Genomic DNA, 26,427 nt, shown 5'->3' with positions numbered 1-26,427 from the left:
GGATTTTAAAAATGGTCTGACTTGTAATACCTGTTACAAAAAATGCTGTTACAGATGTAAAATTAAGAATTGTTTCTTCCGCTCTTGATCAGTCTACTCTGTAAGCAGATCCACTGAAATCAATGGGAGCTCTTGCAGAGTCAGGTTTCTCTCAAAGCAACTTACCGTGTCACAATCTGGTGTATAATTGGCGGGAAAAATCAGCAGTTCTTGTGTGACACTAAAGAAAGGGAAAGGGCCATGTTTCTTTTTTCTGATTTGGCTCTTTTAAACCACAGCGATCACACAAAAATAAAAACTCAAAGGATACAAATGACGAGAATGATTCCTTTCTATAGACTGAGTGGAAGGTCGCAATTGGTGAACCTCATCAGGTGTGATCCAGTCTAGATAAGTCCACCCAAAACTGGATGCATATCCAAACCTAGTGAAGTCCTTGTCCTTCTCCCCTGTCCTCCTATCCTTCTCTCTCCTGGTACCAACCCAGTCAGGCCAATTGCCTTTGTCCTTCCCCTTATCCCTGCTTCCTCTACCCCAGCCTACCTACTCCACTGCTTCTTCCCTCCAGGTACAAATGATTTCCTCCCCATTTCCTGGTTAAATCTGGTGACTCCTATTACCATTCTCAATTGTCCACCCAGCCCTCATGCTTCACTTTCTCCATCTCCTCTCCCCCCGTGTTTATTTCCCCAGTACAAACCAGTGGTTTGCAGTCTCTGCTGGGCCCAGGGTGGCTTCTGTATTAAAATCTCATGCACTTGTGGGCAGGGCTGGTTAAAAGTTTTAAATCAAAACCCTTTTTTGGTGGAAAATAGGTTTTTTGTTGAAACAAAAATCTTCTCCATAGAAAGTATCTGCTTTCTGCACAAAATCTGAGGATTGTTTTGTGGAGCTTGGGGTGGCAGGGGGCAGGTTTACACAAACTGAAAAGATTTTTGGGTTTCAGTTGAAAAGTTTTCAGTTTATCAAAAGAAAGTTGAAAAAAAAATGTGAGGGCTGATGGACATTTTCAAATCAGATCTCCTCATGGGTCAGAGGCATCTCAGAATGGACTGAATATTGCTCACCCGAGGAGACCTAGGACCATGAGAGATTTCAATGCAGCAATTGGTGGAAGCCCAGAAGAGCCTGCCAGGAATTTGACAGCTTCCTGTTGGGAATAGCAGCTGATGTAGGGGGCCCTGTGAGGAGTAAGAGGAGGGAAAAGAAACCTCGGGGTGGGAACAGAAAACAGTGGGAGTTTCCAAGTCTAGGCTGAAGGATCCGGCTGATTGATTGTAGAGGACTTGGAAGGGGAGACAAATTTGGGCACAAAAGAGCATTTGATGGGGGTGGGAGGGCTCTTTATCAAAGGTTCAGTTCAGTTTGGGAGAAGGATTGAGGTTCACATGGGTATGTATATTTTTCTGTCCCATTCCCCAGCCGTAATGGATTCTGTTTCTTTGGGATAGCACTGTTGCTGTGATGGCACAGATTATTCATGCTGATTGTAAGCACTGAGGTCAGTAATCCCTATTGCTGAGGTCATTATTGCTATTATAAATAGCAATGAAAGAGGATGGATGTTGTTTATGGGTGATGCACTTTTTAATTGGTCAATACAGGGTATTTTTAGATCATAAATGCCCTCACTATGCCCCCAATCCAAAGCCCACTGAAATAAATGGAAGTCCTCTCATTGATTTCAACAGGTTTTGGATCGGGCCCTATGTTAACCTGCCAGGACCCTGACTTGTCTCAAGACATGCCATTTAGTTGACAATCCAGTTTGTCTTTCTTATTATATCAGTACTACATGTAAAGTGCCGTGGGAAGATGTGTCAAAGAAAGATGCGGGGTCCTTTTCTTTGTAGGAACAGAGAGGTCAGAGACCATCACAACTGAGCTCTATACGGTTCAAAATATGATTAAATTTAAAATATTCTAATAAAGATGGAAATGAGATTAAAATGAGTAGCACATAAGCAATAAACAAATTATGCAGTAGCAATTTCATTACTTACCAGCATATTATTTTATTATTATTATTATTATTGCTGAGGTGATGTTTTATTCTTATTTAGGAAATGAGAATTTATTTAATATTTAAAAGTGGAACACTATGCAATATAATGGATGTTTAACTGAAGTCTAATTTTCCTTAAACTTTTAGGTGTGATTTTAAAAGCATTTTGCTACTGTTTAGCTAGAACACTAATTTCACTAAGATATTTTTCTTAAAATGCCAAACATAAATTAAAGAGACACTGTCAAGTGTTAGGCCAAACTGTGATCTATAATATATTATAAATAATCTGGTGAAGGGTGGCCTCTGGATTTACTTTTTTTTAAATCTATCACTCTGTTGCTAAGATTTTTTTTAAATATGCTGTTCATGTAGGGCCCAGAGTAGCTTTGCTTCTGCAAAAAACAGTAGTGCAACCGCAAATATTCAAAAACATGAATCTGCCCTACCACCCCAAAATCTAGAGATTTATTAGACAATCATGAGATTTTTTTAAAATAATAAATGTTGGGCTTTTTATTCATCTTTTTTTGCTTTTGAGTCTTTAGGGTGCATTTGCATCACATTTTCACACTTTTCTCTGCAAGCATTATGGATAGAAACTTGCTTATTGAAAAAGGAACACTGAGATTCTCCAAAAAGATGAGATTCTCCAGCAACCCCATGACTCCAGCAGCTGGGGCTAAGTGAAAAACACTAAAAACTGTAAGTGTTGGCAACACTGAAAAACAGCATCCAGCATCAAAAGCACACGTTTATTATCAGAGATGTGCTGAGGTTGTGAGGTTATGTTATCAATAAAGCTGAGACACAAACGAGGTAAGAAATGTAGCAGTTGTACTATGTCAGAAATGCTGGGTATTTTTTTTTTAATTCCATTGGGGAAAAAGCCAATGTCCAGAGCTTCAGCTGCACCTGCCCACTACCGTAACTGGGGCTGGTTTGGCCCTAGTATAATTTAGAATAATTTCTGGCATATCTAAATTACCCTGGCTTTTGACACATCCCAGTGGGCTGTTATGCTGATTGGGGAGCAGCTGAGTCTGCCCTGTGCTCCGGCCACACCCCCACATCAAATGGAGATGTGGCTAAGAGGGGATGGCAGCTCCACAACGGCCACCTGGGCAATCCCCAGCAGCTCCAGGTGGATGGCTTTGTAGCTCCTTTGATCTTTGGGGTGTTGCAGAGGCAAAAAAGGGGGCGCTGGTCCATAGTTTTAAAAAAGGTATTTTCAAGCCAATACGAGGGTTTTACAGATAATGTATTTAGAAACAGGAGATTTATACTGTGAAAGAGTAGTATAAGGGCCCTACTTTCAATCAAACCCTAACCCCACCCTTGACCCCTTAAGCCCACCCCTTGACCCCTGCCCCCCTTCACCAGAAGGCCCGCCCCTGGGGTATTACTTCCGGGGTCAAGGCTGTCACATGACCAGAAGCAAGGTGTGTCATGTGACCCCTCTAACAACTCCTCCCACTTTCCCTCTACCAATCAGGAGGGTTTTCACCTCTCTAGGACTGCCCCGAGAGGAGATTTGACCAATCAGGGCAAGTTCCTGGGGTGGGGTGTCCTCTCTGGAAGTGGGTCATGTGACCCCTCTAACAACTCCTCGCTCCACCCTCTACCAATCAGGATGGGTTTTGTCCCACTAGGACGGGCCCCAAGAGGAGATTTGATCAATCAGGGCGAGTTCTGGGGGTGGGGTGACCTGCCCGGAAATGATTCGTGTGACCCCTCTAACAACTCCTCCCACCAACCTCTACCAATCAGGCCACGCTGAGAGCAGATTTGACCAAAATAGGGCAGGTTCTGGGATGGGGTGAACCGCCCAGAAGAGGGGCGTGTGACCCCTCTGCCAATCAGAGTGCAGCACCATCACCCCATAAGTCCCAGCATTGGGGAGAAGAGGCCATCTTTTACCAAGAGCACGTGTTTTAGAAATCGTGGAAACTCTTTCACCACCCCCGTGAGAACTTCGGACTTTGTTTTGGCCCCGAGCACCTTTGGACTTGTGTGGAGAAAGTGCTACATCAGTGAGAGTTCTGAGGAGGACCCTTTGGCCCAACCGTTGGTGGATACAGTGGAAACAACCCCGAAACCCAGATGCTTGTGAGGCACCCCGATGAGCGTGATGGCCTCTTGTTCCCCCCCCCAGGGGGGGAAGGGGATCATGGCTTGGGGGAGTTATGGGCAGACAAGGTGAACGGAAAAGACAACGCTCAAGTAAATGAATGTTTAAGAAATGACGGTCGGGGGTGGGGTGGGGTGTGTAATGGGGTTAAGAACCAGGGACTGTGTAAATCAAAAACCAAGCAGGGGGGTGCTTACACTGTTTCTTTTCTGAAAAAAATCTCTCGACAGCTCGATGATGCCTTTCTAGAGGCCTTTGAGAACTTACACATCGGTAGCCCTGTGGGAGTAAATGTATCATGCATCAGCTGTTTTTGCACATGACTGAGACACAGATCTCAAGAGGAAAAGGACAAAATGGAAGAATGAACCAGCACAGACTCCCTCATGTTAGGAGTCATGGCGTCCATTTTTACAGGCGGTTGTAAAAGGTTGTGTTAAACCAGGCGATTAATAAAATTTATTTAAATGTGTTAATATGAATGTCATCCCCCACCCATACATGTGTTAGTAAAAGATGGTGCCAGTAACAGTCATGTCTCCTGAGACGGCTCTGTTAAAGAAAATATATTACACCCCCGGGAAGATGGGAGCTTTGGTGGGGTGAACTCTCTTTTTCAAGTGGCCAAAAGCATAGTAAAACTTTAAATAGAAGACAGGTAACAGCTTGGCATTCAGACCAGAATACTTACACTTTACACAAACTGGCTCGAATACGTTTTAAAAGAAACAAGACCATTGTTTCAGATGTGGATGTGCAATGGCAGGCAGATTTGGTGGATATGCACCGGTTCTCCAAACACAACAGCAATTTTAAGTACATCTTAACAGTGGTAGACATTATATCCAAATATGCCTGGGCCTTAGGCCTAAGAGACAAGATGAGTGGTGAGGTATCCAAGGCCTTTAAAGCTATTTTTAAAGGGCGTGGGCCTCAAAAATTACAAACCGATCGGGGGAAAGAATTTTTAAACAAACCCTTAAGCAGATTGTTAAAACGGCATGGCATTCACCATTTTGTTACTAATAATGAAGTCAAAGCAGGGGTTGTGGAGCGATTTAACAGAACTTTAAAAACTAGGATTTGGAGATATTTTACAGCCCATAACACCTTTCGCTACATCGATGTGTTACCTGACTTTATAAAGAGTTACAACCAGAGCTTTCACAGAACTATACGTACCAGACCCGCTGATGTTAACCCTTCAAATTCTCTGAAGGTATGGAAAACAGGTTATGGAGATGGTTTTAAAATAAAACCGGTTGTTGCCCCTTTTAGAAAAGGTGACCACGTGAGACTATCTAAAACCAAAGGAGCTTTTGAAAAAGGTTATGAACAAACATTTACCGATAGTGGATGAAGCCTTAACCAGGGGTCAGAGACCGGTATACCGATTAAAAGATTACAAGGGTGAGACAGTTACTGGATCTTTTTACCCTGAAGAATTACAAAAAGTAAACCCCCAAACGAGACAGGATTGAAAAAGTACTAGCAGAGAAAGGAAAAGGGCGAAAAAAGCAACGATTGGTGAAATGGTTGGGGTGGCCTGATAAGTTTAACAGCTGGGTGAAAGCTTCTCAGCTCTGTGATATTTAGACACAAACAACAAACAAACAACAAAAACAAACAAAAGTTATTCCTCCTACAAAGACAGAGAAAATGAGCGAGGGCGGGTTTTACATTACTTTGCCCAGCAACGTCAGCTCTGCAGTTTTTCCCCAAAACACCAGCTCGAACTTTACAATACGGCTAATTAAGCCCTTGGATCTCCCAGATGCCTGGGAGGTGGGGTTAGTGGAAATACAATACCCACACAGCTGGAACACTATCAACGAAGACACCCCTTTTGATATCACCTTTGGAGATATGGCGTGGAGTTTCATCCTACGACAAGGTTATTATTCATCCATACCCGAATTACTGGACCATATGAACAGTACCGTGGCTCATCACCCCGGACCGCCTGAGATGGTCATGAACTACGACCCTGTGGGTAGAAAAATTAGACTTAAATCCACCACTTTTACTTATATGTTTTCTACCAGCGGGGAGCTAGGTAACATTCTGGGTTTGGGCCCCAAAACGCAGCGTCCAAAAATTCCCTTTCTCAGCAGACATTACAGGGGGTTTTAATTCCTTGTATCGGTACAGTGACAACATAGAACACCAGTTTGTGGGGGACTTTTCTGTTCCCCTGTTACGTTGTGTCCCCGTCCAAGGAAGGAATAACAAGTTTGTCACCATCATCTATGATAAACCTCATTACGTCCCTATCGGTAAACATCACATCAACACTATTACCATTGAATCAAAGACAGATCAGAACAGAAACATCTCATTTCGCTTTGGCAAGGTGATCATCAAGCTACACCTGCATCCCCGGAGAGAGCAAGTTTTCTAAAAAGCAAAACACTATTATGGTGATCCTAAAAAATTACGGCGATCCCAACATCTACAGGAACTATTACAAAGCCCAGGCAGGATATGCCCTTCCTGGATATCATGGGGTCCCCGTGATGTATGGGGTGGGGTGTGGGTGGAATATTCCGTAGCCTCTTTCGAAAAGCCATACCGCTTTTGAGGCGGGGGCTAGAGATTATTAAACCCCACGTAAAAACTGCCACTCAAAACATAATTAAAGACGTGATAGGTCATGTCTCCCGTGCTGTTCTGGAGAAGGTGGGGAATACAGCTTCACAGGAAGGATCGGGGCTGATGTACATTAAAAGGAGGAAGAAGAGAAAGAGAAATGAATCATACCCACGACACACAGGTCCCCCAAAACCCTTTAAAAGAAGGGCTTTGACCCACAGGGTCGGCCATAAGCGAAAGTCCAAGAGGAAGCTTGGGCGAAAGAGGAGACACTCTCTGCCTGATAAAAGAGAGATATTTTAATCAACATGGCTTTTGTTCACTGCGGGTCTGAAGAGTGCACCAAATCTGAACTACACTTGTTCCAAATGACCCCTACGCAGACCAGCATTGAGAAAAGCATCTACATCGAGGTGCCACCTCTATCGGCTGTTACGGAGTCTGCACCCATTGACTTTTTTTATAGCAGGGAATGGCGTAGATTATATGGATTTAAACAACACACTGTTGTACCTGTGTTGCAAGATTGTAAAAGGAGACGGAACTGAACTCGCCGCAGATGCCAAGGTGGGCCTGGTGAATTACCCAGTGGCCTCTATTTTTAGTCAACTGGATGTCACGCTGGGAGACCGCCTTGTAAGCCAAAGCAACAACTATTACCCTTACAGGGCCTTTATAGAATCGGTGCTCAATTACAGCAACGACACCCTCACCACACAATTTTCCACTGGCCTCTTTCACAAAGACACTGCTGGACAACACGAAGAAACGGGGTTGGATGGCGAGAATCTAGGGTTTGTGAAGCATGCAAAGCTGACTGCCCAAAGCAGAACAGTAGAGCTTCTGGGTCATCTACACAGCAACCTGTTTTTTCAAGAAAAACTATTGTTGAACGGAGTGCATGTAAAAATTAAACTGACGCGCAGTAAAGTTGCTTTCTGTTTAATGGGCAGTGGAACCAAAGGTTTTAAACTACGCATTCTATCAGCATTCCTTTTTGTGAAGAAAGTACGGGTGGCCCCGAGCATTCGTCTGGGGCACGCTGAGGCCCTGCTTACCGCTAATGCTAAATACCCTGTGGACTGTGTGGGTATGAAAGTGTTTAGCATCCCTGCGGGTAGCAGGGTCAGTAACCAGGAGAACCTGTTTCTGGGACAGTTACCCAAAATGCTTGTCCTAGGGTTTGTGGATAATGATGCCTTTAGCAGGAGTTACACTAAAAATCCCTTTAAAAAAAAAAACAAAAAAGAAAAACAAAACACAATGACCAACTCAGAAATGTTTTATTTAAAACAAAACATTACCCGTTTAAAAAATTAGAACGTGAAAAAGATCACACACTGAGCCATTCGGCTTTTTTAGCCAATTTTCATTTTTTAGATGGCAAAAAAGGGTTCACGGTTTCTTGATCCACCCCAGTGTCGGCGGTCGAGGCCTTGAGGCAGTCCAAAAGATCTCTGTTGTCCGCGTTGCCCATGACGGAAGATGGTATGTTCAGTTCCGCCATGGCATTCATAAACACACCCATCCTTTAGGTACATGTCTGCTAGGAACAGAGCGCGTCTGGGTGACGGCCCTGACTAAATCAAGCATGTTAGAACCATTAACCACAGAGCCTTTGTACACAAAAGACCCTTTATCGTTCCACGAAGAGATATTTTTATCTTGGCCCAGCTTATTTAGCAATACTAATGCATTTTTCTTATAACGCTTATTCACGTTATCCAACACCTCCTGAGCAACAGAGTCTGAGGTCTTTGGTGTTTCTGAGGGTTTGGCAATCACACTCTGTTCCTGTTCTGGTAGAAACAGACTTATTTTTCCTTTATCCACATCGCTCTGCTTCACGTACGTTAGGTACCTTTGAAGCACGGTGCTGTAAAGTTTAGCCTTTTCATATTCACCTAAGTCAGTTCTTTGAAGAACAGACTTCATTTCAGCATCCAGTAAGTGTATTGCGGTCGTTCTGATATTTTCCTCTGCTGGAAGGGGAGCCCTTAATTGCTCCAACTGGCGGCTGGGCCCTAGGTACATTTTTTCTGCATACTCCATTATTGATTAGTTAAAAGACCCGTTATAAGAGGGATAGCAAAACTTAAGAGTGGTCCGATAAACCCCCCAGACTGCTTCACCAGATGCTTTTTTCTTTTAAGTGAAACCCTTTTATTACACACAGTTTTTATAAGCATGCGTTTCTTTTTCAGCACACGCACTTGATTCTGTGTTAAAGGTACATTTCCTTTTAAGGTATTGAGCGCTATTTCTGAGATGGCCGCTACTAGATCATCAGAGGCCGAGCACAGTATAGCCCTCCTTTGCTGCGGGGATGATTTGCTAAGTAATTTTAAAAGGCCCAGGTTTCTATTCACACAGCTAGACGTTTTCAGTCAGCAGCCCCAGCTGTTAAAAAGGGGCCTGCCAATAATTCATCTCTTTTTGTACCCAGCTGTTGTTCTTTTTAAAGTATAAACTGCTGGCCAGTCTGGAGGGAAAAGACCAGTTCTTAGTCTATAAGCATCTGGCATGGAAGCATTTAAATCCACCACCAGGTAGCCATAAGGCCTTTTGGTAACATCCTCAAAGGCTTCTAGAAAGAATTGAGCTTTGCCGGGGTACATTTGCCGAGCGAGTGTAGCAATTTGTAATCTATCCCTGGGGTTTCTGAACAGAACCATGTACTTTGTGTTTAGGGTAATAGTGCGACTCTTTTTTTCCTGGCAAAATACGTTCTGAACTATATACATAATGCTCAGATTCCTGTGATACACGTACTTGGTAAAGGCTTTCTCAATTTCATTGCTTTCACAAGCAGAGTTCATCAGATCATCTATGATAATCATGTTTACTTTATTGGTAGGAAACAAACTGTCATCGTCAAAAGCATCAGGCAGCCCCTCCACAAAACTGATAAAGGGATATTTACAGAGCAGTTCTTTATACAGAGGTTGCCAACAACTGTAACACCACACAATATTCTCAGGTGTAACAGACAATGTTTTTCAATTTTTCAGAGAATTGCAGAAAAGGGGTGTTTCCACCTCGTATCCATTTTTCAAAAGCCATAGGGCAGGGTTTTAAACCCTTCTCCTAGAACCCTCTTGTTGTAAATGACTTTCTGTGGTTTTTTAAGTGTTTTTGTCTCTATTTGCCACTGATTTTTGTTTCTTACAATAGAGGGCTGCTGCACCTCTATCTTTTTTGGGGGGTTTTCTTGCAGGCCCATGCAATAGTCCAGGACTAGATCTTTCAAACTGTCAAAGTTGATCTTTTCACAGTTTGCTACGTTCAGGGTAATACCTTTGACCTTCATACAGGCCTTTCCTCCCGACAGCTTATACCCATATGTTTTGGGGCCTGCCGACACAAACTCGGTGGTGTGTTGATCTGGCGGGATCTCGCTCATGAGTCCCCTAAATAATCCCCTTGGGTAAGTCTGGGCTTTTGAAAAATGGATACGAGGTGGAAACACCCCTTTTCTGCAATTCTTGCAGGGCCTAGCAACTGCGGGAAAAGTTACTTTATAAAAAATGTATTGGATAATGCCAAACAAACATTGTCTGTACTGGTTCATTCTTCCATTTTGTCCTTTTCCTCTTGAGATCTGTGTCTCAGTCATGTGCAAAAACAGCTGATGCATAATACATTTACTCCCACAGGGCTACCAATGTGTAAGTTCTCAAAGGCCTCTAGAAAGGCATCACCGAGCTGTCGAGAGATTTTTTCAGAAAAGAAACAGCATAAACACCCCCCTGCTTGGTTTTTGATTTACACAATCCCTGGTTCCTAACCCCATTACGCTCCCCACCCCACCCCCGGCCGTCATTTCTTAAACATTCATTTCCCTGAGCGTTGTCTTTTCCGTTCAACTTGTCCGCCCGTAACTCCCCCAAGCCACGATCCATTTCCACCTCTAGGGGAGTGGACAACAAGAGGCCATCACGCTCATCGGGGTGCCTCACAAGCATCTGGGTTTCGGGGTTGGTTTCCACTGTATCCACCAACGGTTGGGCCAAAGGGTCCTCCTCAGAACTCTCACTGATGTAGCGCTTTCTCCACACAAGTCCAAAGGTGCTCGGGGATAAAACAAAGTCCGAAGTTCTCACGGGGGGTGGTGAAGGAGGCCATGTTACCACGATTTCTAAAACATGCGCTCTTGGTAAAAGATGGCCTCTTCTGCCCGACGCTGGGACTTATGAGGTGATGGTGCTGTGCTCTGATTGGCAGAGGCGGCACCTCTTCTGGGCAGTACACCCCATCCCAGCACTATTTTGGTCAAATCAGGCTGTGACAGGTGAGTCTGTGCCAAATTAGGTCACGTATTTGTTCAATTTTTGTCTGTGCTGTGTAAGTCCTTATGAATCGAGCACGTGCTAAAACTACACAGGAAGTAGCCTGGCTGCAGGGTGAAGCCCGTGAGAAAAGCAAACAGTCATGATGCGGAGAGCTGAAACTACACCACCAAGCATATACATGATATTGGCCAAATTCTGCCCTCGTGTGCACACAACTCACTGGGCCCCCTGTAAATGGTGCTGCATTTGTCCCATCAGTGGAAACGTTTCTTTCTGTAACACCAATTTTTAAGCAGCTCATTTTGTATAGGTTTTTTAAATTATTCTCTCTCTTTCCTATTCTGCCGTGCCTTTTTAGCGCAGCTGTGAGAACCACAGTGAGTTCAGGCTTTGGCTAAAGCAGTGGAATCTTTACATACGATAGACAGTGCACCCGCTTCTCAAACAGCAAGAAAACCACATTAGCATCTTCCAATCAAAAAATCTACACCAGCAGAGCAAACTATGTAGATAATTACCCATTAGGCATTGATTAGTTCTCCATCATTGTTCTTCACGTATCCCCCAATGTGGGAAAAAAAGTGAAAGACTGTACTTCAAAATACCCCCACTTGGTTGCATGTCACTTTCAGGATTACTTTTTTGTCAGCCCTTTGAAGTCTCAATTCTCCTTAACAGAAATAATGGCTTCTTTACTGTGTAGTATTTGGTGAACCATGTTCCTGGGTTAATTGACACATGAAGCTTTTGAGTGTTCTGAAACCTAATCTGTATTTTCTCATACAGAAAGGTTGCGACCCAGTCATGCTACTTTGCCTATGAGTCACTTCTTGGATCTCCTTGTATTGTCATCAGAAGGTTTTTGAAGCAATGACAGTCTAATGTGTTATACAGAAATAGAACAATTAGATTGCAGGGTATGGGACTTTGCTATAATTTGAACAGAAAGGCTTAGAAAAACTGCCCCATTTGGAACCTGTCCAGCACATTGTATAATAAGTTAGTCAGCCTGAATTCTTAATTGATTTCACTGGCACTTTTGCCTGAATAAAGACTGGTAAGAACTTTGAGCTAGTTTCTGCTCTCAGTTACAGCAAAAGAAAACTGATGTAAATTTGCTGGATTAACACTAGTGTAACAGAGCAGGACATAACTCTGAGTAGGACTTTGTGCATAGAATAGGATAGAACAACTTTAATATAAAAAGCCTCATAAAGTGCTGTGAGGTTCATAAATGTGTCCATTGGTTTTATTTTATGCGCCAGTGCAATGAGCATCTCTCAAACAGACACAAACTCAGGATTTATTTTCCATAAGATGCTTTGCTCTCTTGTGTACTAAAAGTAATCGGTCTATTCATGTTCTTTTCATGCTGTTTCACCTTGTGTTGAAACGCCATCCTGCAAAGCGCTGAGCACTTCTGCATGATGCTGAGCACAAGCAACACTCACTGAAGTCTATGATAGCTGAGGGCACTCAGAATTAACTTGGAATGCTCCACGCCTTGTAAGGCCAAACTCTCAATAAGTTAATAAATCCTACATCACCTGGATAAATGGCAGTTTTGTTACTTCTACTTGCAATTTGGGGCTTTGTCACCAAAGTCTTCTATGCATAAGCCCTATCTTAGTTCTTTCTTTGGGACTTTTCTTTACCATTTACTTTCAAGAGTTATCTTTCCCTTTTTGTACCATGTTTTCCTCAGCATTCTTGAAACTTGCAATCTCAAAACTGCCTGTGTATTTCCGTTTGCCCGCACATGTACCAGTCAGGTCATTGTGTGTCTAGCTGCCTTCTTTGTGCACAACGATTTAGGCTTTGTACATGCCGCTGGGTCAGTGTGAAAACTGTGCTCAGAATGGAGGCTAGCTGGGAATATGGTCCTTAATTCCAATGGCCTGTGTGCCTGTTGCACTCGTCCTGGAGCCATGATAACACTGAAAGAGCTCCTTCCATGAGTGCTTACTGAAACTAAAATGGCCACCAAGAGACGTGCAGTCTAGTGCATGTTAGGAAGCAGAAGAGAGCAGACAGCAAAGCTGTGCACCACTTATGCCCAGATCTTGTCAATCAGAAGGATGGTCTTGTGTTTATGGCACAGAAGAGCGAGACAGGAGACCCTGAGCTGGATTCTGTTTCTGACTCTGTCGCAGTCTCCCTGTGCACTTGGAATATTGAGAGGCTAAATTCATTCATGCTGTGAGGTGCTTTTGACACCACTGAGCAGCAGATGCTATAGATGCGCAGGACATTATAATTGCATAATGTGTGAGACTGACCCATCTCCAGTCTCTCTAAACTGTTCCCACACCTTAGGTTCCACTCCTTTCCTCTCTCTGCCTTACAGGCCTCAGGCTGGATACACTTTCTGAACCAGTTTATTATGCTCAGTTTATAACCTGTGGTTCATTCAGGCATCTGTTTGTTAGTTACGTCCAGCTTTACCAGAGGATAAAAGGCAAATGCCATATTGCCAGAAAATTACAAATATGGTAATTACACAGGTCTTACTCCACTGGGCCAGAGTCTGATCTCTGTCACACTGATGTAAATCTACAGTAGCTCCACTGATGCAACACCAGTCCAAGTCAAGTCAGAAAATGGCTGATTGATTCCAGTGCAGTTATTCTGTATTTACAGAGTTAAAGCAAGAGGAGACAGGCCAAGAAGTCCTTTTTGGAAAAAAAAGTTCAAATAGAACAAAAAGGTCACAAGAGCGATGTGTCTGCCATGACATTTTAGCCTTGTGCTCATAATCAGGGACCTTGAACAGGCAACTTTGTGTCTTCCCTCTCTCTGCTGTGCCCAGAGGAAAGTGAGACCAACAAAGAACCTAGCCAACACATTCTAGGAAATACAGGCACAAGGCTAAAATTTCATGGCAGACACGTCACTCCGGTGAACTTTTTGGTGTATAGAACTTTTACTCCAAAAAGGACCCTCTAGGCCTGTCTCCTCTTGCTTAAACTCTGTAAATACAGAATAGTTGCACTGGAATCAATCAGCCATTTTCTGACTTGACTTGGACTGGTGTTGCATCAGTGGAGCTACTGCAGATTTACACCAATGTGACAGAGATCAGACTCTGGCCCAGTGGAGTAAGACCTGTGTAAAATGGGTGTGTCATCAGAATCAGGCCATTTCTTTCTTACATATTATCTACATAATTATATATCTGATTTTACATATATATAAAAAAAAGGAAATGATGTTGCCCTTTTAATGCAACATTTCTAATCAGGGTATCTAGATGTCTTGCAAGAACAGGTTATTTCCAGAGCGAGCACCTGAATCTTCTGATGCTTCCCCATCTTTGGGGCATAGGCATGATCCTGCTGTTAAATCATAGGTACAATCTATGCTCCTCCTGCGTGAATTTAAGCAAATCAATAAAGTTCTCTGCTTCTCATTCCCTAGGCGAGAACCACACAGAAGTAGGAAATTAACATAGCTGCCCATTTACATCAGCTGAGGATCTGGCTCCCCAGCTATAAACTACAGACAATAATACTTAGCTCACAGAGGTGTTTCAGGGTAAAGTGCTTTAAGATCCTCAGTTGCAAGATCCAATAGGAGAGCAAAGTACAGTTATACTCTCAGCTCAGCAGGCAAATTCATGTCCAGCATCTTTTGGCTGAACCATACTATTAGTTTGCATGAGCCAAGTTGTTTGGTATGGCAGCAGCATCCAGGACTGAACAGATATTCATTGCTAGCTTGGAGAGGACAACACAGTTCTAGAATATGTTCAGGGGAATGTGTTGTAGCACCTTAGGGAATGATGTTATCGCCTCGGTCACAATTGAAAGGGGGGAAGAGAGAGAGATTATTCGGCAGTAGTAGATTTATACTCACCATGCTCGTAAATGCCATCTGCAGTCAGATCTTTATTCAGTCTTGAAAACAACACTATGAACTTGAGAGGGAATAAGGTGGGTAAGTGACATGTAAAATACAGACTTTGAGACAGGACTGAGATGAGTGTAAAACCGAGGCATATTCACAGAAAGCCTTCTCAAATGAGCCTTCGGGCCAGATCCTAATCTCCTTCCTCACATGAGTTGTCCCTTTGAAATCCAGGGGGCTCAGTGGATGAGTAAGATGAGCAGGATTTGACCCTGCAATTTTCAGTCATAGTTGCAGCTTCATTTTCATAACACAAATTTCCAAAAACAAACCTCTCTAAATATGCTATGGCATTTACATTTGCTTTTAACAGCATACTGGCTGCAGTTTTTCAAGTGCTCTGTCTAGGTTAAACATTTCTAATGGCTAGGATTACTTCTGTTTCGTTTTTAAGAAGCTGTACAGTCCCTGGGTTCACACTTTTTTCTTTAAAAACTGTTAAATGAATCTAACACAACTTTCCAAAAGCTCCTGAGAGTGAAAAACAATTATCTCAAATTGCGTCACAACTAGCAGGGAAATCCACCTGTCTTCATTAACAGCCTCTAGTTTAAAAACATCTCTATTTTCTGCAATGACTAGTTATCTAATCTTTTTCGTTCCGTCTTGGAAATGTCTTTTTCTATAGGCCATGATCTCTACTTGGGATTAGTTTCAATTTTAGTCATCGACAGCCAGGAACCATGTAAAACCCAAGGGTGGACAGGAATGGGCCTAAGGAAACCTGTGATTTGCACCAATTAACAATCCTATATTCAAATAGGGATAAACTAAGGTAGTGCAAATCATGGCTTTTCTTGTTTACAGTTGAGGTTTGCACTAGTGCAACTGTACACCGATGAGTTAATCCCAAACATTGCAAAGACTTAGAGTTTTCCCCTTAAATACTATTAGCCAACTCAGCAGGTGACCACACACTCACTGGATCTGTCTAACTGTGTTTGTCATCTGTGCTCACTCATTAAATCGCTCCTTTTTTATTATTCATGGGTGGTAATCTATCATCCAATCCCTCATTGTATTATCACTAGCTATGCTATTAATATTTATTGTGTGTGTTGAGACAAACAAGGTATTTTGCCACACTATATACACACACATACTATATATAGTGTGGCAAAATACCTTGTTTGTCTCAACACACTATATATATATATATATATATATATATATAGTGTGTGTGGCAAAATACTTTGTTCTTCTCAGTAGGCTCAGTCCTTTTTAGTCTTAGAGACTCAGGTTTGGGGCAAGGCAAATCCTTATAGGTAGCACAGGGTCTTGCTACTCCTCTCCTCAGTCAGTCCCTTGTGCTTGTTTTCCTTCCCTTCTGGGGAGTAAGTACAGCCTCCCTACTGGGAAGGTTTGTTGTCTTGCTGTAAACAGCCTACTGGCAGCTTCCCTACTCCTTTCACTCCCTCACTCTCCTCCTCCTTCCACCCAGGGGAGGGTTTAAAAAGGTCACAAGTAGTTGGAGTCAGCTGAACCTTATTTCCCCATGGTTCTCTCTCCTCAGTGGATAGGGAGGGGTCTTTTAATCCTTAATTACTTTTAATTACTTACTTAATTACTACCCCCCTTTTGTAGCTGTTTGTCCTGGGTTTACCACAATATATAACATTACCATTATCTTTAGGTCTAAAATCTTTTATGCTTGCTCTCAGCCCAAAAGTGAAGGTTTGAAGAAAATCTACTCAGCCTTTTTGTCATTGGCCAACAACACTTCTTTCATGCATTATTTAGATACTTTTTTTCACCCAACTCAAAATAATTTTTTTCTAAAAGTACTAACTTTGGAACTGATCTGGCCACCTTTCGTCTTCATGGTGGGCTACTTATGTGAATATTTGTAACTTCTGAGAAAAGTTTGCAAAATGGAGTCTTTGCATGTATATCACTACAGGGTATGAGTTTTGACAAGATCAGGTGAAAAAATAGATTAAAAAATAACATTTAAAGTAATAAAAAATATACGCTTTAGTCATTTTAATCATATAGAGCAACAGAGGCATGCAGAATTATGTAGCTCCCTGGAGTTCTATGCATTGAAATATCATCAGTAGATTACTTTTTATGATTATATCTATGCTATAGTGCATTTAGTTGAATTTGTGACCCCATGCTTAGTTGAGGCTCACATCTGTAGATTCAGATTTCCCCTTTTTTTAAAAAACAAGGAAATGTGATAGACCCAGGCCAGTTGGGTACAGCAGAGTAACAGAAGGCAGATATATTAGCCACTGGATTAACAGTTTTCTGTTCCCTGACTGACCAGAGCAGGGGCTGCTCCAAGATAATGAGAACACCTGACTCCAATTAACCTGCAAAGAGTCAGGTGAGGCCATTAAGCTAACGTGACCACCTGACTCTAATTAAGGCCCCTCTGATAATATAAAAGGGCTCACTCCCCTCAGCCAGGGAGGAGCCAGAGGAGAAGAAGTGTAGCTGAAGGGCTGGTTAATGAAGACACTCTGAAGTCATTGGTAAGTGGAGCCCTAAGATAAGGGTGAAAAAGGTAGAAGCAGGAGAGCTGTGGGAAAGTGGCCTAGGGAAATGTAGCAACTCTGGCAGTAAAAGTGGACTGCTAACAGCTGTTACCATTAGAGTCCCTGGGCTAGAACCCAGAGTAGAGGGCAGGCCTGGATTCCCCCCAACCCCCCACTACAGAAACACCTCCTGGGAGGGGAAAACAGGCCCCTGTCAGGACAGGAGGGTCTGCTGTTTTGGCATGAGACTGTAGGAGCAACAGAGACTGTGGGAACTCTCTCACCAACCTCCATTGCTGGTCTATGATGAAAAGGTCTCAGTAGACTGTATCCTTGGCCCTAGAGAGAGAAGGGCTACGTGGAGGGTTGTAGTGAGCCTCTGAAGCTAGCATAAACCACCTGGAAGCACAGGACCCATGGGGATGAGGTTAGAGCTCTGCCACAGAAATTAAATGCCTAAAACGATATTAATATCACAATACAGATGGGAATTTTACAGTAGTAAAAAGAAGCAGATTGAAATTCCCCATCCCCACAAAAATGCTAAGGCATAAATATTAACACCAGAGAGTGTTATATAAAAATAGTACATGTAAATAGGATGCTATTTTACAGTTCTGAGATACATCAGATAATTGTAAATTCAGATAAGTCCACTGGAGCAGATGGAGTTATCTGGATTTATGCTGGTGTAACTGAGGAGCAAAAAATGGTGACACGCGTACATTCTGCCTTGGGTGTGTGTAACATGTTAGCCACAGCATTGCTCTCATGGGGGTGGAGATATTGTTATTTCACATAGTTTAATTTAAAATGTTCAGATCTATTTTAGATGTTGAAGATACTGGCTCATTTTCCTACTGCAAACCCTGAGACTGAGAGGTGACAAGCAGCAGGATGGCTGTTAAGTCAATCGGAGCCAACTACTTCATCATAATCAAGTTGATCCCCTTTTGGATGCTTGTCTGTAATGATGCAGTTTGAAGAAAAATACAGCAGTGAGAATCCTGTCAATCAAACCACTAGAAGTGTGATTTGACCCTTTCCAATTACTATCTGTCATTATCCCAGCCAAAATTAAACAATGTATCCTTCCCTCTGTTGCATTTTGTTTGTTCAAAAGCTTCTAAACAAGTGGGAATCTCCCAAGTGAGCTGTAATTGACAACATTATTTTCGGAGGGCCAGGTTCTAATCTCAATCACACTGGCTAGGATTCATAGGAATCCCACTGAAACTGATGTGCACCAGGGATAACTGTAAGAAAAATGTGGCCATCCCAGTGGTGCCATTTAGCTAGTGATTGCCTTCTTTGCTCTTAGTATCGATTTCCAAAATGTTACTGCAAATCCTTTTGGGTTGCACAGCGGTAGCTTGGCTGGGCTGACTGCAGCAGCCTTGGGCACCCCGGCAATTACTTCTAACAGTAAATTTTTTAAAAGTAAAAAGTCATTACAAAAGGGTGAGTTAAAAATTGAATTTACTGCTCGCCAAGAGAGGTGGTGTGTCACAGAGACTCATCTCCACCGCAGCAGCATGTGGAAAATAAACAGAAATATCTTAACCCTCATGCCAGGGAGAGGATGGGAGAGAACTGGGCACTTACCAGTGGTTGTAGCTCTTTATTGAGTCAGTCTGTCAGTCACTGCACTGGTGGCCCCAGCTGAACGTGTGCTCCTAGGACTTTAGCAACTCCTGGAAAGTGTTTGTCATTCAGTGCGGGTCTAGGAGGGTGTATGGCTCCAAGACTCTGGGCTGGGTGAATCTGCGGCTGCCTTTTTTTATCTGTGTCTTCAGTTGGTTGCAGTCTCATAAATGAGGCAAACCAACCCCTGGTGTTTTCTTCATGCTGCACAAAGGCTGTTCTTAGTCTTTCCCCTCCCCCTTCTTTGGGGTAAGTAGTTGGATCCCTGATGCCTTTGTAAATGTTTTTCTGCCTGTTAGCATCTGTCTGCTCATACAGCAGCTAATGCAGGGCAAACCAGAAATGTCCAGTGCCATGGCTGCCCCCTCCACAGGCACTGGTGAGAATAACAGAGCCCGAGGGAAGGGTGAGAACAAACGAGTTGCAGCCATAGTCCTGACCCCTCTACGCTGGCCAGTTCATCTGGCTTGGAGTGCATGGGAGCACATCCCGCGCCTGCTGTGGGAGGCCCTGTTTTGTCCTTCCACGGGGCTCTGCTGTACAGAGTAAAGGCCAGGCAGGGAGGCTAGTCCAAGCTGTTGTAATGTCTGCTTTCTTCCAGTCCACTTGACATGTGAACTAGGGGTTGCCAAATTCTGGTGGAGAGGCAGCAGCGTGATTTGCTGAGGGGAGGAGTGGATCGCAGACACAACCCTCACCCCCTTACTGGGGCTTGGCTCAGGCAGTAACACGAACTGGAGATGACATTGGTTAAGGAACCCATGAAACTTGACATAATAGCTGTTGAACTTGTCGGGTACAAGCAGCTTGGTCATTCAGAAAGTGGATATGAGAACTGCAGGGACAGAAGACAATGCCTGGTCTTGTACTGGGCCTGGAGGGCTGCATTCTGCTCACTGAATTCTGCAACCTGAGCCCACAGTTCCCCAACAACGTCCAAAAAGGCGGATTGGACTCCTGCTGTTGCCCTTCTGTAGGGGAGCTCCATGCTATGGGGCTAAGGCCTCTCCTGCTGTCTACTGGGATGCTCAAACTGTTACACACCAAGGTGTAGGTGTTGCAAACTAGTGGTCGAGACAGGAGTTTTGCCTAGCGGTCAGAGCAGAATCGGAGCGCAGAACCTGCGGTGCGGTCAGGGGACAAGCCAATGGTCAGACAGGAGTCGGGATCCAGAACAGAACCAAAGGGCAGATCAGGTGTTGTAGTCAAGAGATTAGCCAGTGCTTGGAGCCAGGAATCAGGAGTTCTGTGTAAGGCAGGGACTAGGGCAGGAGCAGAGACCAGCACTGGTACAGGAAGCAGATCTGGCACAGCTGCAGTCATGGAACGCACTGAGCAGACACTCTGCTACTGTTACTACCAGGCTTAAATAGAGATCTGTTGGCTCTTCTGTCCAATCAGGGAGCACAGTCACTCACTGAGAGTTCATTGGGCCCAGCCACACTCATTGGGTTGCTAGGTAACCGTGCAAGGAGCCACCTGAGTTCCTGACAGTGTTGCCCCCTAGTGTTTAATCCATAGTGAAGCTAAAAGCCTACTACCGCTTCCCACTAATGGAGTTGCTTCCTTAAAGTGGTGGATGACACATTCAAACCCCACTGATGACCTTAGCTGCTTTCTCCACATTGCTGTCAGCCTTCTAACCCCGTCATCCCCCTTAACGTTCTATAGAATTTATTAGAAAATGAACTTTTCTGTAGCTGTTTTTTCCTGTTCCTTATTCACTCACTATTTCCAATAGGTGCAGAAGATTTAATGTTTTTATCATGAAGATACTTCTTGTAAAAGTATTCTGTCATGAACCAGCATTTTGAGTTATATTGTCAGAATGACACATTTCTAGGACCCTTGGCAGTCCAGATCTAGTATAAATTTCACTTTTCTCTATCAGGGTAGCAGGGCAGTTCTGAAATCTGCCAGCATCTGCACCATGCACAAAGGCTGAGGAGATGTACTGAATCTGTGTATTTCCCCAACTGCTCTGGTCTCACCAACTCTCTGGCCAGTGGCAACCACTTCTGAGGCTGGACTGGCTCCCTGAAGAGGGGAGTTTCTTGTCACCATAATCTTCTTTCTCCCCCATCCCAGCAGACTTTCTATCTGAGTCTTTATTCATGGACACAATCTGACTTCTGGCCTGCGCAGGTTTTAACCCTGCACCTTCAAAGCACAGTACAAACATTCGCTAAGTAACTGGACATTAGAATGTGTTCTTGACCATGTGCTTAATAGGGAGATGAGAGTTGTGGTGCAGGAACAATGAAGCTGGTATCAGTATAGATTTACCTGTCTGCTGGCAAATGCGGTGTCTTCCTCTAAGTATCTTGGAGATCTTGTCCGCTTTGTTGTTCTGCTCAGTCTTGGTTCTTGTGTCATCCAACTGTAACTTGATTGATTTTGATAGACTCATCTCTTGATTCACATTAGCATCATTCAGAGAGGAATATGACCCGGACAATACAGTTCATTATTTACTATCACTGTGAATTTCATCACTCTTACTCAGGGAAAGCAGGTCTTGAAAGTGAGGGATTCAATTTGGGACAAGGTTTGAGCTTGATTCCTGGATCTGTCCAGACTTCCTGACAAGTCACTTAAAAAAATCTCTCTGCCTCAGTTTCCCATCTGTACAATAGAGATAGGAAAAGGGTAGGGAAAGTAAACATTGTTATATTCTCTATTTGCACAGCAAGCTTTTTGAGGTAGGAACTGACCCTTACTGTATGTATTTAAAAAAAAAAAAAGAGCATTTGTGGCACCTTAGACTAACACATTTATTTGAGCATAAGCTTTCATGACCTACAGCTCACTTCATCGGATGCATTCAGTGGAAAATACAGTGGGGAGATTTATATACACAGAGAACATGAAACAATGGGTGTTACCATATACACCGTAACAAGAGTGATCTGGTAAAGTGAGCAATTACCAGCAAGAGAGCGGGGTGGGGGGAACCTTTTGTAGTAATAAAGTGGGCCTTTTCCAGCAGTTGACAAGAACATCTGAGGAACAGTGGTGGGGAGGGGGGAATAAACATGGGGAAATAGTTTTACTTTGCATAATGACCCATCCACTCCCAGTCTTTATTCAAGCCTAAATTAACTGTATCCAGTTTGCAAATTAATTCCAGTTCAGCAGTCTCTCGTTGGAGTCTGAGTAGCAGCCATGTTAGTCTATTCACAAAAAAGAAAAGGAGTATTTGTGGCACCTTAGACTAACAAATTTGAGCATAAGTTTTCGTGAGCTACAGCTGAAGTGAGCTGTAGCTCATGAAAGCTTATGCTCAAATAAATTTTAGTCTCTAAGGTGCCACAAGTACTCCTTTTCTTCGTTGGAGTCTGTTTTTGAAGTTTTTTTTTGTTTTTGTTGAAGAATTGCCACTCTTAGGTCTGTAATCGAGTGACCAAAGAGATTGAAGTGTTCTCCGACTGGCTTTTGAATGTTCTAATTCTTTGACATCTGATTTGTGTCCATTTAGTCTTTTATGTAGAGACTGTCCAGTCTGGCCAATGTACATGGCAGAGGGGCATTGCTGGCACATGATGGCATATATCACATTGGTAGATACGCAGGTGAATGAGCCTCTGATAGTGTGGCTGATGTGATTAGGCCTTGTGATGGCATCCCCTGAATAGATATGTGAACACTGTTGACAACGGACTTTGTTGCAAGGATAGGTTCCTGGGTTATTGGTTCTGTTGTGTGGTTGTATGGTTGCTGGTGTTTGCTTCAGGTTGGGGGGCCTGTCTCCCAAGACCTCTGAGAGTGATGGGTCGTCCTTCAGGATAGGCTGTAGATCTTTGATGCGTTGGAGAGGTTTTAGTTGGGTGTTGAAGGTGATTTCTTTGTTGTGCCTGTTCTGTAGTAGGTAACTTCTGGGTACTCTTCTGGCTCTGTCAATCTGTTTCTTCACTTCAGCAGGTGGGTATTGTAGTTGTAAGAACGCTTGATGGAGATCTTGTAGGTGTTTGCCTCTATCTGAGGGGTTGGAACAAATGTGGTTGTACAATGACTAGCACACTGGGGCTGCAATCTTGGTTCAGGCTTCTGGGTGGTGCTGTATTGCAAATTGTAAAGATGATCAAGTTTGTCCCTCAGTAACTGAAAAGAATCTACTGTGGGAGACAAGTGTGCAAGTGGTACTACGGTGATTACTTGTCTCTGTGTTGTGCTGTTTCAGAGAATATTTAATAAGTTTCTTCCCTTTTGCCATAGAAACAGCATGTGTAATTTGACCTTTGATTGACTGTTGACCTTTTAGAAGAACTGCAAGTGGCCCAAGATGCTCAGATATGTATGCTGAAGTCAGGAGAACTGATATAAGCAGAATAGTTTCATTACTGCCTGGTTTCAAGAATAAACATTAAATTTGCATCTTGAAAATGTGAGCACAACTCTCATTGAGAGAATAATGGGAATATACCTGGGTTACATGGTGGGTGTGAGGGCTTAAATTCAGTCAGAGCTGTCCAGAGCAGAGCTCTAGTAAACATTTTCAAACCTGCAGGGAGCCCCAGCTCCTCTCGGCGGGCAGAAGCCCCAAACCCCAGCACGCCCCACGGGGCAGAAGCTCCGAGCCCTGGCGCCACCCGTGGGGCTGGAGCCCTGAATCCCCCCCCACGGGACTTAAACCCCAAGCCCCGGCACACACCCCCCCAATGAGGCTCAAGCCCTGAGATCCCCTTCCCTGCTGCCCCACAGGGCAGAAGCCCCTAGCCCCACCACCCCACTGCAGAGCAGAAGCCTCAGGCTCCCCACTTCCCTCAGCCCAGCAGCTGAAGCCTGGAGCCCTGAGGGCACCCCGGCCCATGGGCCCTGAAATTTGTATGGCATGTTAGAGGCGAGACCATGGGAGGCTCAGGAAATAATCTATGAACATTTAAACCCTGATAAGGAGAGAATCAGCTTGCCCTCCTGCCTGCCCATCCGTTTGGTGCCAGGAAACCTTCCATCCCACTATTGCTACAATTCAGGGGGGACTGAGACCCCCTGAACAGAAATTCTGGAGAGAAGCCTTTAGCGCTTCAGTACCTGGAGGAAGACATTGCATTAGAGGCAGGGGGGTGTCTTCATCTCCGGTGTTTGGTGAGCCTTTGTGGGAGGGGCTTATTTCCCATCAGCCACCTCTACCCAAAATGATTCTGGCATAGCTATTGCTGTCCATGGCTTCTGTCCTGATGGGTATGTATATGCCACAATAGGAGTAAATCTTCTAAAGAGCCCCAACCCAGCCTGCATTTGTGTGCCTACAACCCCCTGGACACACACCACTCGAGTGCTAACATTTACACACAATGGCAATAGAGTGTGTCACTTGTACAGCAGCTAATAGAATTGATATTCACAAAACCCATCGTTCTTTTCCCCACCCGTAGAGTCTCCTTTTTGAAAATTTGGCTCAGGTGTGAGAAAGGTTTATACTTTGACTACAATAAGGTGATTTGGTCTGTGCTGGGATTTTGTTGAGAACCCAAGCAAAGGCAGCAGTAATGAAAAACAGCCAAACAATAGATTGAGGATGGCGGGGTTAAAAATGTCATCAGCTTCTTAAAATTGAGGGTCATCTGAGTGACTTTGGTGGTAGTTTCATCTACAGTAAGAACTAACATGAATAAAAGCTAAACATTTCTCCTTGGCCTGGGTACAGTAGTTATCATTAAAATTCAGCATTTGCCATTTGTTACCAAACAGTAATCTCTGAGATACCACAGTCATCACCATACTTGGATTAGGAAATAACTATGGGAATGGTGTGATATCTGCTGGCAAATGTTGATTTTTTTTTTTCTTTATGTCAAACAATGACTTTATTACAGTGTCTTTCAGGGTGGACCAAAGGGGTCGCCCCTGGGGAACTTTGGCTTCAGTTGGTGTCTCTGGTCCTGTGAGAGTTCAAACAGCAAAGAGATAGAAAATTTTCCTGTGTCTTTGTTGTATTTCCTCCAAGTCCATAAGACAAGCTTCCGTGAACATAGCATTTCTAAGGTGCGATACGGCCATTAACTAGTCCTTTATATTACGATGCTCCTTGATGACCCATCTGATTTTGACAGTTCTTCTGGATGGGCTGGAGGGAAACACTCTTCCCATCTGGGCTCACAAGTTCAGAGCAAACATTTTCATGTTATAAAGCAAAACTTGCATATTTCCTTACAGCATGGAATACAGCCATTACAAATAAGATGAATGCATGCAGCAACTTACAAATATACTATAAACACTAAATACATTCTTATAACAGTTTTACCTATTTTGAGTAACATTAACACATAAGTGAACTGCTCTGGTCTCTAGTAGGAGTTTCTCGGTTTATAGCTAATACCAGCAGCCTAGGCAAGAGCTGACATCAGGCCTGCCTGCATCACAGTCAAGTAGCTGAGAATCTAGTTGTCCTATTTCTGTATCGTGCATTAGGCTATCATAGCTTCAAAATATTCCAATGAGAATACAAAAATATCCAAAAAGTGACTCATAGGCAAAGTAGCATGACCAGCTCACAACCTTTCTATCTGAGAAACCGTGAGAAAATTCAGATTAGATTTCAGAACACTCAAAATGTTTCACGTATCAATTAACTCAGGAACATGGTTCACCAAATACCACACAGTAAAGAAGCCTTTATTTCTATTAAGGAGACTTGAGACTTCAAAGGGCTGACAAAAAAGTAATCCTGAAAGTGACATGCAACAAGGTGGGGGTATTTTGAAGTGCAGTCTTTCACTTTTTTCCCACGCTGGGGGATACGTGAAGAACAATGGTAAAAAACTAATCAATGCCTAATGGGTAATTATCTACATAGTTTGCTCTGCTGGTGTAGATTTTTCGATTGGCAGATGCTAATGTGGTTTTCTTGCTGTTTGAGAAGCAGGTGCACTGTCTATCATATGTAAAGATTCCACTGCTTTAGCCAAAACCTGAACTCACCGTGCTTCTCACAGCTGCGCTAAAAAGGCAGGGCAAGCAGCACTCTGCTCACAAGGTGAGTCCTAGGAACTGCTGGCTGGAGCTGGAACTGGAACCTGTGTCAGAGAAGGCCATTTGTCCTGGACATCAAGTCAGTGCCTAAGGTTTGCTCATGTAATGTTCAGGGCTAAGGATTAAGGCGGCAGCTTGCAGGGTAAGTAAAACTTTTACTAGAACTTTAAAAAAAAAAAAAAAAAAAAAAAAAAAAGCAAGCAGAAGATCAATGCAATGAGATTGGTCATTTCCCTTTGCACATTTCTGTCCCTGCCCTGAGATAGGTGAGTTTTCAAAGGGGAGTTAAGAAAAACATGCTTGAAATGATTGTGGTTGTTAACAAAAAATCCCAACAAGCAGATTAGAATGTGTTTACCACAATAATTATATTGTCTAGAACAACTTTAATATACAAAT

General features: G+C 43.4%; 1 protein-coding gene and 1 long non-coding RNA gene across 4 annotated transcripts in view; one reads left to right on the top strand and one right to left on the bottom strand.

The window, feature by feature from the left end:
• LOC119850899 (C-C chemokine receptor type 9-like) overlaps nt 1-26,427 on the bottom strand; it is a 52,012-nt gene that overhangs the window by 15,261 nt on the left and 10,324 nt on the right. The window contains exons 1-2 of one of the 3 annotated variants that reach the window (XM_043508898.1): nt 18,893-19,029; nt 14,876-14,936 (exon numbers count right to left, since the gene is read on the bottom strand). In XM_043508898.1, the coding sequence (XP_043364833.1) occupies nt 14,876-14,893 (18 nt within the window). In that variant the 5' untranslated portion in view covers nt 14,894-14,936; nt 18,893-19,029. Of the gene's footprint in view, nt 1-14,409; nt 14,937-18,892; nt 19,193-26,427 lie in introns of those variants that run through there. The other 2 variants (XR_006279269.1, XM_043508899.1) reach the window with 2 other exon arrangements.
• Nucleotides 17,243-18,504, top strand: LOC119852229. Its single transcript, XR_005291575.2, has 2 exons — nt 17,243-17,406; nt 18,231-18,504. It is a non-coding gene; the product is annotated as an uncharacterized LOC119852229 (long non-coding RNA).

Source organism: Dermochelys coriacea, chromosome 2, assembly GCF_009764565.3.
Source record: "Dermochelys coriacea isolate rDerCor1 chromosome 2, rDerCor1.pri.v4, whole genome shotgun sequence".
NCBI lineage: Eukaryota > Metazoa > Chordata > Testudines > Dermochelyidae > Dermochelys > Dermochelys coriacea.
This window is presented reverse-complemented; position numbering and strand designations above follow the sequence as displayed.